Source organism: Bombina bombina, chromosome 5 (assembly GCF_027579735.1).
Source record: "Bombina bombina isolate aBomBom1 chromosome 5, aBomBom1.pri, whole genome shotgun sequence".
NCBI lineage: Eukaryota > Metazoa > Chordata > Amphibia > Anura > Bombinatoridae > Bombina > Bombina bombina.
Window position 1 is genome coordinate 617,633,720 of NC_069503.1, and position 15,022 is coordinate 617,648,741.

The 15,022-nt window shown below is 48.8% G+C and overlaps 1 protein-coding gene across 1 annotated transcript in view; it reads left to right on the forward strand.

The window, feature by feature from the left end:
* NSUN2 (NOP2/Sun RNA methyltransferase 2) overlaps positions 1–15,022 on the forward strand; it is a 232,377-nt gene that overhangs the window by 65,685 nt on the left and 151,670 nt on the right. Inside the window, exons 7-11 of the mRNA XM_053714578.1 lie at positions 11,472–11,664; positions 12,559–12,633; positions 12,840–12,970; positions 13,400–13,473; positions 13,575–13,705. Of these exons, the coding sequence (XP_053570553.1) occupies positions 11,472–11,664; positions 12,559–12,633; positions 12,840–12,970; positions 13,400–13,473; positions 13,575–13,705 (604 nt within the window). The remainder of the gene's footprint in view (positions 1–11,471; positions 11,665–12,558; positions 12,634–12,839; positions 12,971–13,399; positions 13,474–13,574; positions 13,706–15,022) is intronic.

Consider the following 15,022-nt stretch of genomic DNA (forward strand, 5'->3'; position numbering starts at 1 on the left):
TCAGGCGTAAGCCTCAACCAGGGCACTGGGCTGGTCAGGCGTAAGCCTCAACCAGGGCACTGGGCTGGTCAGGCGTAAGCCTCAACCAGGGCACTGGGCTGGTCAGGCGTAAGCCTCAACCAGGGCACTGGGCTGGTCAGGCGTAAGCCTCAACCAGGGCACTGGGCTGGTCAGGCGTAAGCCTCAACCAGGGCACTGGGCTGGTCAGGCGTAAGCCTCAACCAGGGCACTGGGCTGGTCAGGCGTAAGCCTCAACCAGGGCACTGGGCTGGTCAGGCGTAAGCCTCAACCAGGGCACTGGGCTGGTCAGGCGTAAGCCTCAACCAGGGCACTGGGCTGGTCAGGCGTAAGCCTCAACCAGGGCACTGGGCTGGTCAGGCGTAAGCCTCAACCAGGGCACTGGGCTGGTCAGGCGTAAGCCTCAACCAGGGCACTGGGCTGGTCAGGCGTAAGCCTCAACCAGGGCACTGGGCTGGTCAGGCGTAAGCCTCAACCAGGGCACTGGGCTGGTCAGGCGTAAGCCTCAACCAGGGCACTGGGGCTGGTCAGGCGTAAGCCTCAACCAGGGCACTGGGCTGGTCAGGCGTAAGCCTCAACCAGGGCACTGGGCTGGTCAGGCGTAAGCCTCAACCAGGGCACTGGGCTGGTCAGGCGTAAGCCTCAACCAGGGCACTGGGCTGGTCAGGCGTAAGCCTCAACCAGGGCACTGGGCTGGTCAGGCGTAAGCCTCAACCAGGGCACTGGGCTGGTCAGGCGTAAGCCTCAACCAGGGCACTGGGCTGGTCAGGCGTAAGCCTCAACCAGGGCACTGGGCTGGTCAGGCGTAAGCCTCAACCAGGGCACTGGGCTGGTCAGGCGTAAGCCTCAACCAGGGCACTGGGCTGGTCAGGCGTAAGCCTCAACCAGGGCACTGGGCTGGTCAGGCGTAAGCCTCAACCAGGGCACTGGGCTGGTCAGGCGTAAGCCTCAACCAGGGCACTGGGCTGGTCAGGCGTAAGCCTCAACCAGGGCACTGGGCTGGTCAGGCGTAAGCCTCAACCAGGGCACTGGGCTGGTCAGGCGTAAGCCTCAACCAGGGCACTGGGCTGGTCAGGCGTAAGCCTCAACCAGGGCACTGGGCTGGTCAGGCGTAAGCCTCAACCAGGGCACTGGGCTGGCCCGGCGTAAGCCTCAACCAGGGCACTGGGCTGGCCCGGCGTAAGCCTCAACCAGGGCACTGGGCTGGCCCGGCGTAAGCCTCAACCAGGGCACTGGGCTGGCCCGGCGTAAGCCTCAACCAGGGCACTGGGCTGGCCCGGCGTAAGCCTCAACCAGGGCACTGGGCTGGCCCGGCGTAAGCCTCAACCAGGGCACTGGGCTGGCCCGGCGTAAGCCTCAACCAGGGCACTGGGCTGGCCCGGCGTAAGCCTCAACCAGGGCACTGGGCTGGCCCGGCGTAAGCCTCAACCAGGGCACTGGGCTGGCCCGGCGTAAGCCTCAACCAGGGCACTGGGCTGGCCCGGCGTAAGCCTCAACCAGGGCACTGGGCTGGCCCGGCGTAAGCCTCAACCAGGGCACTGGGCTGGCCCGGCGTAAGCCTCAACCAGGGCACTGGGCTGGCCCGGCGTAAGCCTCAACCAGGGCACTGGGCTGGCCCGGCGTAAGCCTCAACCAGGGCACTGGGCTGGCCCGGCGTAAGCCTCAACCAGGGCACTGGGCTGGCCCGGCGTAAGCCTCAACCAGGGCACTGGGCTGGCCCGGCGTAAGCCTCAACCAGGGCACTGGGCTGGCCCGGCGTAAGCCTCAACCAGGGCACTGGGCTGGCCCGGCGTAAGCCTCAACCAGGGCACTGGGCTGGCCCGGCGTAAGCCTCAACCAGGGCACTGGGCTGGCCCGGCGTAAGCCTCAACCAGGGCACTGGGCTGGCCCGGCGTAAGCCTCAACCAGGGCACTGGGCTGGCCCGGCGTAAGCCTCAACCAGGGCACTGGGCTGGCCCGGCGTAAGCCTCAACCAGGGCACTGGGCTGGCCCGGCGTAAGCCTCAACCAGGGCACTGGGCTGGCCCGGCGTAAGCCTCAACCAGGGCACTGGGCTGGCCCGGCGTAAGCCTCAACCAGGGCACTGGGCTGGCCCGGCGTAAGCCTCAACCAGGGCACTGGGCTGGCCCGGCGTAAGCCTCAACCAGGGCACTGGGCTGGCCCGGCGTAAGCCTCAACCAGGGCACTGGGCTGGCCCGGCGTAAGCCTCAACCAGGGCACTGGGCTGGCCCGGCGTAAGCCTCAACCAGGGCACTGGGCTGGCCCGGCGTAAGCCTCAACCAGGGCACTGGGCTGGCCCGGCGTAAGCCTCAACCAGGGCACTGGGCTGGCCCGGCGTAAGCCTCAACCAGGGCACTGGGCTGGCCCGGCGTAAGCCTCAACCAGGGCACTGGGCTGGCCCGGCGTAAGCCTCAACCAGGGCACTGGGCTGGCCCGGCGTAAGCCTCAACCAGGGCACTGGGCTGGCCCGGCGTAAGCCTCAACCAGGGCACTGGGCTGGCCCGGCGTAAGCCTCAACCAGGGCACTGGGCTGGCCCGGCGTAAGCCTCAACCAGGGCACTGGGCTGGCCCGGCGTAAGCCTCAACCAGGGCACTGGGCTGGCCCGGCGTAAGCCTCAACCAGGGCACTGGGCTGGCCCGGCGTAAGCCTCAACCAGGGCACTGGGCTGGCCCGGCGTAAGCCTCAACCAGGGCACTGGGCTGGCCCGGCGTAAGCCTCAACCAGGGCACTGGGCTGGCCCGGCGTAAGCCTCAACCAGGGCACTGGGCTGGCCCGGCGTAAGCCTCAACCAGGGCACTGGGCTGGCCCGGCGTAAGCCTCAACCAGGGCACTGGGCTGGCCCGGCGTAAGCCTCAACCAGGGCACTGGGCTGGCCCGGCGTAAGCCTCAACCAGGGCACTGGGCTGGCCCGGCGTAAGCCTCAACCAGGGCACTGGGCTGGCCCGGCGTAAGCCTCAACCAGGGCACTGGGCTGGCCCGGCGTAAGCCTCAACCAGGGCACTGGGCTGGCCCGGCGTAAGCCTCAACCAGGGCACTGGGCTGGCCCGGCGTAAGCCTCAACCAGGGCACTGGGCTGGCCCGGCGTAAGCCTCAACCAGGGCACTGGGCTGGCCCGGCGTAAGCCTCAACCAGGGCACTGGGCTGGCCCGGCGTAAGCCTCAACCAGGGCACTGGGCTGGCCCGGCGTAAGCCTCAACCAGGGCACTGGGCTGGCCCGGCGTAAGCCTCAACCAGGGCACTGGGCTGGCCCGGCGTAAGCCTCAACCAGGGCACTGGGCTGGCCCGGCGTAAGCCTCAACCAGGGCACTGGGCTGGCCCGGCGTAAGCCTCAACCAGGGCACTGGGCTGGCCCGGCGTAAGCCTCAACCAGGGCACTGGGCTGGCCCGGCGTAAGCCTCAACCAGGGCACTGGGCTGGCCCGGCGTAAGCCTCAACCAGGGCACTGGGCTGGCCCGGCGTAAGCCTCAACCAGGGCACTGGGCTGGCCCGGCGTAAGCCTCAACCAGGGCACTGGGCTGGCCCGGCGTAAGCCTCAACCAGGGCACTGGGCTGGCCCGGCGTAAGCCTCAACCAGGGCACTGGGCTGGCCCGGCGTAAGCCTCAACCAGGGCACTGGGCTGGCCCGGCGTAAGCCTCAACCAGGGCACTGGGCTGGCCCGGCGTAAGCCTCAACCAGGGCCCTGGGCTGGCCCGGCGTAAGCCTCAACCAGGGCCCTGGGCTGGCCCGGCGTAAGCCTCAACCAGGGCCCTGGGCTGGCCCGGCGTAAGCCTCAACCAGGGCCCTGGGCTGGCCCGGCGTAAGCCTCAACCAGGGCCCTGGGCTGGCCCGGCGTAAGCCTCAACCAGGGCCCTGGGCTGGCCCGGCGTAAGCCTCAACCAGGGCCCTGGGCTGGCCCGGCGTAAGCCTCAACCAGGGCCCTGGGCTGGCCCGGCGTAAGCCTCAACCAGGGCCCTGGGCTGGCCCGGCGTAAGCCTCAACCAGGGCCCTGGGCTGGCCCGGCGTAAGCCTCAACCAGGGCCCTGGGCTGGCCCGGCGTAAGCCTCAACCAGGGCCCTGGGCTGGCCCGGCGTAAGCCTCAACCAGGGCCCTGGGCTGGCCCGGCGTAAGCCTCAACCAGGGCCCTGGGCTGGCCCGGCGTAAGCCTCAACCAGGGCCCTGGGCTGGCCCGGCGTAAGCCTCAACCAGGGCCCTGGGCTGGCCCGGCGTAAGCCTCAACCAGGGCCCTGGGCTGGCCCGGCGTAAGCCTCAACCAGGGCCCTGGGCTGGCCCGGCGTAAGCCTCAACCAGGGCCCTGGGCTGGCCCGGCGTAAGCCTCAACCAGGGCCCTGGGCTGGCCCGGCGTAAGCCTCAACCAGGGCCCTGGGCTGGCCCGGCGTAAGCCTCAACCAGGGCCCTGGGCTGGCCCGGCGTAAGCCTCAACCAGGGCCCTGGGCTGGCCCGGCGTAAGCCTCAACCAGGGCCCTGGGCTGGCCCGGCGTAAGCCTCAACCAGGGCCCTGGGCTGGCCCGGCGTAAGCCTCAACCAGGGCCCTGGGCTGGCCCGGCGTAAGCCTCAACCAGGGCCCTGGGCTGGCCCGGCGTAAGCCTCAACCAGGGCCCTGGGCTGGCCAGGCGTAAGCCTCAACCAGGGCCCTGTATCTGCATTTCAGAGCCTCCTGGGGTTGTGAGGGTATGCAGCTAGTATGTTTCCATAGTATGATAAATACGGAAGCATTCTGGCATGCATAGCTCTGGTTTAGAGGGGCGGCCTGGACAGTAGTAACGGGTCTCTTTACGACGTCCATGCTGAAAGCACACTCTACACCTTCTACTTGGGAAAGTTTTTTTTTTTCTCAGTAGCTGGTATATATGCAGCAAAGTGACGGCCATGCAATCTTGCATTCTCCTCGCTTGGCCCAGTTACTGGAATATTCACTGAGGAGAGAAGGCTTTTAATAATAGATTCCTGAAATTTCAGGAAACGTAGCCCTCTTCCTTGGGTAGCCTGATACAGGACAAATGCATTAAGCATTGACAATTGTATCAAGTGGACTGCCAGTTTCTTGTACCATGTATATGCTTTGCGAGAAGCAGAGTATGGTTCAAGCATCTGGTCAGTCTTATCTACCCCTCCCATATGCTGATTGTAATCCAGGACACATATGGGTTTCATAGTTGGAGTGCTCTGCCCCCTGACATAAAAAGGTGATGTGCTCTCATCATGTATAGTTGTGAGAAGATGCACATCCTTCTTGTCTGTGAATTTCACAGCTAGCAGCTCATCAGAGCGCAAAGCTGAGGTCTCTCCTCTTTTTTGCTTTCTGAACATGTGAGTCGGAAAGCCTTTGCGATTGGCACGGATTGTGCCACATGCAACAGTGCCCTTGCTATATAGCAATTTAAATAATGGCACACCAGTGTAAAAGTTATCCACATATACATGGTAATCTTTATTAAATATTGGGTGGAGTAAGTCCCACATTATTTTTTCACTTGCAGCAAGGGAGGAGGGACAGTCAGGGGGTGCTAGAACAGAATCCTTGCCAGTGTATACCCTAAAACGATAGGTGTATCCACTAGAGCTCTTGCACAGCTTATACAGCTTGATCCCATAGCGAGCTCTCTTAGAAGGAATGTATTGTTTAAAAACAATACGTCCCTTATATAAGATCAAGGATTCATCAACCGATATGTTCTGGCCTGGAGTATAGCACTCTTGAAATCTTGCCAATAAATGGTCAGGAACAGGCCTTATTTTAAACAATCGGTCATGTTCTGGGTTGTCCCGTGGCAGAGCAATTTGCATTATTATTATAATGCAAAAACTTGAGCAGTAAGATATATCTGTCCCTGCTCATTGTAGCAGGGAAGATAGGGGTCATTTGAGTAGACTGCTTTGACCAATATGAGGCTATGCTTGGCTTTTGCACAATCCCCATTAGCAGAGTGAGGCCCCAGAATTTCCTCATCTCTTGCAAATTGGTCGCAGTCCATCGATGTGCTCTGGCATGGCGGCTCAGTTCTGCACCAGCATTTTGAAAAAATTGCTCAGCATACAGATTTGTCTGCTGAACAATAAATTCTAAGAACTCATCATCCACAAACAACTGAAAGTAGTTGATGGGTTCAAAATTTGAAGTGCCCACCAAGAGGCCAGAATTGCCAGTAAATGGAGGTAACACTGGCTGAACCATATTAGGGGAGGTCCAGTTGTAGCTTGGAACAGGCCTGCCCATGACTCCCACAGTATGCTGTGCGGCCACTGCGGATGTTGTTGCAACATCCCCCATGCCCCTGACTCCCACAGTATGCTGTGTGGCCACTGCAGATGTTATTGCAACATCCCCTATGCCCATGACACCCACAGTATGCTGTGGGGCCACTGCAGATGTTGTTGCCATCCCTCTGCCACAAGAACTGACAGCTCTGAACTGTCTACGGCCACGCCGTGGCTCAGTTGGTTCATCTGTCTTACTTGAACTGTCACTATATGATGACAGCCCAGGGAAAAAGTCGCTGTCAGAATCTTCTGCAGCAGATGTGTCATCAGAGAAGGAATCAGAGTCTAAGTTCATAAGAATCTCAGCTGCTTCCTCAGCACTCATCAGACGCTTAGCCATAATTCTCTTAACAAAAATAAAGATATTTTCAAAGAAATTATGCTGCTAGAAATAAAAGATCTAAATTTTACTGCAAAAAATATGCTTTTTGCAGCAAAAATGAAAGGATTTTAGACTATGAGGAGAGCTGAGCAAAGAAGATGCTTACTCACCTAACACACAGGCCAAAAGGCTGATAATAAAAATATTATTAATTTTTCATAAAAAGCATCCCTCTACCATTGGTAATTTGTAACCACATGATCTAGGTGATCATGGGATTACAAATATAATATCAGGAGCCATACTGGAAAAGGGAATGTGACATTTTATAGCTAAGTGATCACTGCATTTACACTGCTTACTACAGTGATCATTTAGTTAGAACATATAAAGCAATATTTTTTTTTTTTTTTTAAATATATTAGTTTATTTAAAAAAAATATATTTTGTGGGTCTCTAGGCAGTTTTGATTTTTATTTATGAGCCCCTAAAGAACCCCACATCTTTTTTTTATTTTTACTTTTTTTCAACATTTTGTTTAATAACTTTTTTTTCTTTAATGCAAATACAACATACTATACACCCTTGGAAAGGTTAGGCGATTACCTTTTCAACGGTGGGTCTTGGGGGTCTGTATCTGCTTAGATGCCTGAGATACAGGCTTCTAAGCAGCATGCCCCCATTTCCCTATACGATTTTAGGCAAACTTTTTCCTTGTTTATCTACTCTGGGAAGCGTAAGGGTCTGAAGGCATCTTCGACTATCTTATCTGTTTGGTTGAGGAGTGTTATACGCTTAGCTTAAGAGTCAGCGGGACCTAAACCTCCTCAGAGGATTACGGCTCATTCCACTAGAGCAGTGGCTTCCTCTTGGGCCTTTAAGAACGAGTTCCTCCTTACATAATTTTTTTTTTTTTTTTAATTCTATAAGTTTTTGCTTCGGCCGAAGCAGCTTTTGGGCGACCGGTTTTACAGGCTGTGGTGCCCTCAGATTAGGGTCTGCCTCTCTTTTTACCCCAACCGTTATCATTCAGTGTCCTCTAGAGCTTGGGTATACTTTTCTTTTACAAGATATGACGAGTCCATGGATTTCATCCTTACTTATGGGATATCGCCTCCTGGTCAGCAGGAGGAGGCAAAGAGCACCACAGCAGAGATGTGTATATATAGCTCCTCCCTTCCACCCCAGTCATTCTCTTTGCCTGTGTTAGTGATAGGAAGAATTTACCATAAGATATGGCGTAAATATCTTTTATAGTGTGAATCCAAGGGCTACTCATGGAGTAGGGTTAGGATTCCTAGGATTTTCTTTTCTCCAAGAAGGATTCGAGAAAGGGTTGTCAGCAAGTTCCTTAAAGGGACAGATTTCTGCTTTGTCTATTTTGCTTCACAAACGTCTGGCAGATGTTCCAGATGTTCAGTCCTTTTGTCAGGCTCTGACTAGAATCAGGCCTGTGTTTAGACCAATTGCTCCTCCTTGGAGTTTGAATTTAGTTCTTAATGTTCTTCAAGGGGTTCCGTTTGAACCTATGCATTCCATAGATATTAACCCCTTAATGACCACAGCACTTTTCCATTTTCTGTCCATTTGGGACCAAGGCTATTTTTACATTTTTGCGGTGTTTGTGTTTAGCTGTAATTTTCCTCTTACTCATTTACTGTACCCACATATATTATATACCGTTTTTCTCGCCATTAAATGGACTTTCCAAAGATAACATTATTTTCATCATATCTTATAATTTACTTTAAAAAAAATTATAAAATTTGAGAAAAAAATGGAAAAAAACACACTTTTTCTAACTTTGACCCCCAAAATCTGTTATACATCTGCAACCACCAAAAAACACCCATGCTAAATAGTTTCTAAATTTTGTCCTGAGTTTAGAAATACCCAATGTTTACATGTTCTTTGCTTTTTTTGTAAGTTATAGGGCCATAAATACAAGTAGCACTTTGCTATTTCCAAACCATTTTTTTTTCAAGATTAGCGCTAGTTACATTAGAACACTAATATCTTTCAGGAATCCCTGAATATCTATTTACATGTATATATTTTTTTTTAGTAAACATCCCAAAGTATTGATCTAGGCCAATTTTGGTATATTTCATGCCACCATTTCACCGCCAAATGCGATCAAATACAAAAAATCGTTCACTTTTTCACAAATTTTTTCACAAACTTTTGGTTTCTCACTGAAATTATTTACAAACAGCTTGTGCAATTATGGCATAAATGATTGTAAATTTTTCTTTGGGATCCCCTTTGTTCAGAAATAGCAGACATATATGGCTTTGGTGTTGCTTTTTGGTAATTAGAAGGATGCTAAATGCCGCTGCGCATCACACGTGTATTATAGCTAGCAGTGAAGGGGTTAATTAGGAAGTTTGTAGGGAGCTTGCAGGGTTAATTTTAGCTTTAGTGTAGAGATCAGCCTCCCACCTGACACATCAGACCCCCTGATCCCTCCCAAACAGCTCCCTTCCCTCCCCCACCCCACAATTGTCCCCGCCATCTTAAGTACTGGCAGCAACTCTGCCAGTACTAAAATAAAATATATATTTAGGCTTTTTTTTTTAAAAGCATATTTACATATGCTGCTGTGTAGGAGCCCCCCTTAGCCCCCAACCTGGCTGATCCCCCACCAAACAGCTGTCTAACCCTCCCCCTCTGCCTTAATGGCCGCCATCTTGGGTACTGGCAGCTGTCTGCCAGTACCCAGTTTATAAAAAAAACAGTTGCTTTTTTATTTTTTCCCCATTTTCTGTAGTGTAGCTCCCCTACCCACCAAAGAACAAACCCCCACCCCCTCCTAGATACCTTTGACTGTTGTTTTTTTTTTAAATAAAAAGCTTTACACTGAAACTTTTCTGTAGTGTAGCGGTTCCCACCCGCTCCCGCCCCGTGCACGCGCGTGCGCCTGTGCGCGCCCCCATTGCCCCCGATCCCGCCCCCCTCTACATTACCCGGCCCATCGATAGCCGCCCACCCGCCTCCCAAGTCAGCTCCCACCCACCAACGTTACCGGCCACCGATGTCCGGTGCAGAGAGGGCCACAGAGTGGCTCTCTCTGCACCGGATGGCCATTTAAGGTTATTGCAGGATGCCTCCATATCGAGGCATCACTGCAATAACCGGAAAGCAGCTGGAAGCGAGCAGGATCGCTTCCAGCTGCTTTCCACACCGAGGACGTGCAGGGTACGTTCTCAGGCATTAACTGCCTTTTTTCTGAGGACGTACCCTGCACGTCCTCGGTCGTTAAGGGGTTAAGTTATTATCTTGTAAGGTTTTATTTTTGGTTGCTATTTCTTCTGCTCGCAGAGTTTTGGAGCTTTCGGCATTACAATGTGATTCTCCTTATCTTATTTTTCATTCCGATAAGGTAGTGTTGCGTACCAAACCTGGTTTTCTTCCTAAGGTTGTTTCCAATAAAAATATAAATCAGAAAATTGTTGTTCCTTCCTTGTGTCCTAACCCTTCCTTCTTCTAAGAAGGAGCGCCTGTTACATAATTTGGATGTAGTCCGTGCCTTGAAGTTCTACTTGCAGGCGACTAAGGATTTTCGTCAAACATCTTCTTTATTGGTGGTGTTTTCTGGGAAACGTAGGGGTCAGAAAGCTACGGCTACCTCTCTTTCTTTTTGGCTGAAGAGTATCATCCGTGTTGCATATGAGACTGCTGGACAGCAGCCTCCAGAACGTATTACGGCTCATTCCAGTAGGGCTGTGGCTTCCTCATGGGCATTTAAAATTGATGCTTCTGTTGAACAGATTTGCAAGGCTGCAACTTGGTCGTCTCTTCACACTTTTTCCAAATTTTCCAAATTTGATACTTTTGCCTCGTCCGAGGCTGTTTTTGGGAGAAAGGTTCTTCAAGCAGTGGTGCCTTCCGTTTAGGTTCCTGTCTTGTCCCTCCCTTTCATCAGTGTCCTATAGCTTTGGTATTGTATCCCATAAGTAAGGATGAAATCCGTGGACTCGTCATATCGTAAAAGAAATAAATTTATCAGTTAAGCATAAATTTCCTTTTCCCAACAGTAAGGACTGATGCTGTGGACTATCCTCATATTAAGAAGGAAATCATAAATTATGCTTACCTGATAATTTCAATTCCTTCTGTATGAGGAGAGTCCACGGCCCCCGCCCGTATACTCCGATGGGCGGACCAAAATTAGTTTTTCTCTTCTGGCACCATTTATACCCTGATATTTCTCCTACTGTTCCTTGTTCCCTTGGCAGAGTGACTGGGATATGAGGAAAGTAGGGGGGAGTATTTAAGCCTTTTGGCTGGGGTGTCTTGTTGGCCAGGTTGAGTATTTCTCAACAGTAAGGAATGATGCTGTGGACTCTCCTCATACAGAAGGAAATTAAATTATCAGGTAAGCATGATTTGTTTTGTTTTGTTATACAAGAGCCATCTTTAGCCATTTTTAGTGATGTTTAAGTATGCCAGTTTAGATGCATGAAAGGATGTCAGAAAATAGGAAAGTTAACTAACTACACTGGTTTAGTGATTTTTTTTATTTTTTTTTATGTGGTTGTTGATGTTGTTTAGTATGTCTGAGCTATACTTTTACTCCACTGTTTATTCTCTAGATGGCAAATGAGTAGATGTACCTTGTCATTGGTAATCATGAGTTATTGTTTTATATTGTAAAACCTAGGTATAGATTTTGAAACCTTGGTGTTTTGGGAAGGTGAGCAGCAGCAAAATGTAAAATGTACTGCATATAAAAAGTGTGTGCTTGTAATATTTAGGAAATAATTGCTGTTTTTTGTCTTGCGCATTTTTTTTTTTATGTAGAATAATTTTACTTTTTGTTTGAAATCTGTGTCAGTTACACATTTCAGAACTGGTTCTCCTTCTTTTTAGAGGGTTTTGTAATTGCTAATGATGTTGACAACAAGCGCTGCTACCTTTTAGTCCATCAAGCAAAGAGACTGAATAGTCCTTGCATTATGGTGGTTAACCATGATGCTTCCAGCATCCCTCGTCTCTTGGTGGAAAACAATGGAAATAAAGAAGTCCTGTTTTATGACAGAATACTATGTGATGTACCATGCAGGTAAATACATTTAATGGCTGTTACCAAATACCCTTTTGTAATTGATGTTAGGGTTGCACAAAATGTTTAAACAACTATTCTAGTTAAAAAAGCGCATGCTGTAAATTGTTAAAGCAATGTCATTTTTTAAACTAGCGGTATTATAAAACTATGTGGTTAACTCCCACCAACGGGTTAAAATCATAGTTGAAGTACCACTCCAAATCCATAAAGCACTGCTGGTTTATAGTAGAAAATGCCCCTGACCCAATCAGCAGCGCTAGCCGCACAAATCAGCAGTGCTCTCTGGCTCCCAAGCGGTACTTTAGCTATGGTTTTTAACCCATTTGTGGGGATTTAACACGCAGCATTACAGGCTTGTCAGTTTTAAAATGACATGCTCTAATGAATTAGAGCATGTCATTTTTCGACTAAAAAAGGCAGATAAAATGAAGGAAGCTAAATTCTTGTAGCTGCTGTTCTTTTAGTTTTAAAGGGACGGTAAAGTAAAAGTTTAACTTTCTTGATTCACATAGATCATACAATTTAAAAAAAGAATCTAAATTACTTGCATTATCTGGCTTACTTTGTTCTCTTGATATCCTTTTTTGAAAAGCGTACTTCTGGGAGCTAGCTATTGTTACTGGCTCACCCAATGTGTTCTCCTAACTCCCAGTAGTGCCTTGCTGCTCCTTCAACAAAGGATAGAAAGCAAATTAAGTAGATTTGATAATAGAAGCAAATAGAAAGGTGTTTAAAATTTTATGCTCTGATGGTTTCCTGTCCCTTTTTTAAATAGTGTAATTTCCATTAATCCTGTAGATACCAGCATTGTTCCCCACTGATGAAAATTATTTGAATGTTCTACTTCTCTACATTGTACTTCTAGCCTAATATCCCTTGGTCTTGTTACAGTGGAGATGGAACTTTGAGGAAAAACATAGATGTTTGGAAGAAATGGACAACATTAAACAGCTTGCAGCTGCATGGGTAAGAATAGTCCTCATCATTTAAACATCAGTTTATCTGTATGGGTAATTTTAATTTAGTTTATAAATGCAGTTTCTTTTTTTCCAGGAAAAAAATAGCACTAAGCAATGTAGTTTAAGTTTCTGGCTGCAGATGAGATGGACATCATGTGATCTTGTTCTGTAAGAAGCTTTGAAGTTCGTTCTAACTGAATTCTGTTTTCCCAGCCTACAGCTTAGAATTGCCACTCGTGGTGTTGAACAGCTGGCAGAAGGTGGCCGTATGGTTTATTCTACATGTTCTCTGAATCCTGTTGAAGATGAAGCAGTTATCGCCTCACTCTTGGAAAAAAGTGAAGGTAAGTTATTTCCTAAAAATATTAAACATTTGTGCAGAGGGGTATACTAGAAGAAAAGAACAATATGTATTTAATTTCTTAAGTAGTTCATTGTTGGTGCTCAGAAAATTGTAGGTTTTTTTTTTCTTTTCTAAATACTCACATTGGGAGAGTTTTGTACGATTTTTATTAGTTTAATTACAAAAATCGTCAAATAATTTTACCCATAATAGACTAATCAAGACAGAAATGTTATACTAGTTGTGTAAGGTTTCAATATTTTTAGTTTACCATGTCATTTTTTTCCCCAATATTTTAGACTATTCATAGTTAGAGACATAATGGTTTAAATTAAAATGTAAATTTCAAGTCTGAATAAGTTTTTACTTTTGTGCATTATGTCTCTTTTACCTGTTGAATACAAGTGGCTGGGTTTATTTTTCTTTCTAGGGTCTTTAGAGCTTGCTGATGTATCCTCAGAACTTCCTGGTTTGAAGTGGATGCCTGGGATCAACCACTGGAAGGTGAGGAAGGACTGAGTCATTTTCCCTCCCACCCCCTTACCTTTTCTCTAACCAGTTATGAAGCTGATACATTTGACTGATGATTATAATGTACTTTATAGGTGATGACAAAAGACGGGCAGTGGTTTGAGAATTGGGGAGATGTGCCTCAAAGCAGGCACACTCAGATTCGGCCAACAATGTTTCCCCTAAAAGATGAAGAAAAAATGAAATCATTTAATCTTAATCGCTGGTAGGATTTGCTTATAATTCTTTATTGACTTGTATAATCTCAGAATTGTTGGCCATTGTAACAATATACAGTACAGGTATATTGAGTTACATTTATTGGAAATTTAAAAATAGCAATTAGAGCAAAGAAATGAATGTATGTTTTAGACCCACTGACATTTTTTTGTTTTCATTATAGCATGTGTATCTACATATTTAAAGCAATGGTAAACTCAGTGTACATTCTTCCTATTAACAAACTTAATGTGTTCTAATTATCTGTTATACAAATTTTCAATTTATAACGTATTGTTGAAAACATTGGACAATTATAAATTTTATTTAGCACTCGATTGTGAGGCCCCCCCCCCCCACTTCCTGCATAATCTTTTTTTTCAGGTGCATCTAATTAGTAAGCGAGTCATCCTACAAGCTTACTTCTATGTGAGAGGTACACTCATGCGCATTATAGCGCAAAGATCTCTGCACTGCAAACGAAGTAAACAATAAATGTCATGATTCAATATTTACTTGACATACGTCTGACAGCCTTGTGCATGCTATTTGTAATCACTCATATAGCAAACAAGATTCTATGCAGTGCTTACCAGCCACGGCGTTCATAGTATGGTGTTCAGCGTGTCTTTAGCGTGTGCACCATGTCACGCCCCCAAACCAAAACTTCCAATGACCCCCAGGAGCCAGGGCACAGAAAACAGCTGTGAGCCGTACAGCAAGCTACGAACAAAGTATCCGGCTACCCTGGAAGAAATCCACTAAGCGATGTCCTTAAAAAAAGTAGCAAACAAAAGGTAAACAGAACCTGGTCATTCAAGCACAAGGAAGACAGCAAACGATCAGCATACGTGTTTCATGCGGGGCTACCGCACTTGATCACTGCTACAGTAGTTAGTCTGTCTGCAGTCTTACTTAAAGGGAAAGGGTCAATTCGATAATTGAAAACATATGTAACTAAATTAACCCTTTAAGAGACTATATAGCAATGTAGAGTCACACAATAATACATACAAAATATGATATATATATATGTATATATATATATATAACCGTATAGAAAAATACTGTGCAATAGATACAAAAACATCATTAGGCATGATGTTTTTGTATTTATTGCACAGTATTTGTGTGATATGCTGATCATTTGCTGTATTCCTGGTCTTCCCTGTGCTTGAATGACCAGGTTCTGTTTACCTTTTGTTTGCCACTTTTTTTTGTTTTTAGTGCACTGTATCGAATAAACGATTGCTATTAATTATTATAGTGGATTTCTTCCAGGGTAGCCGGATACTTTGTTCGTAGCTTATTTGTAATCACTGTC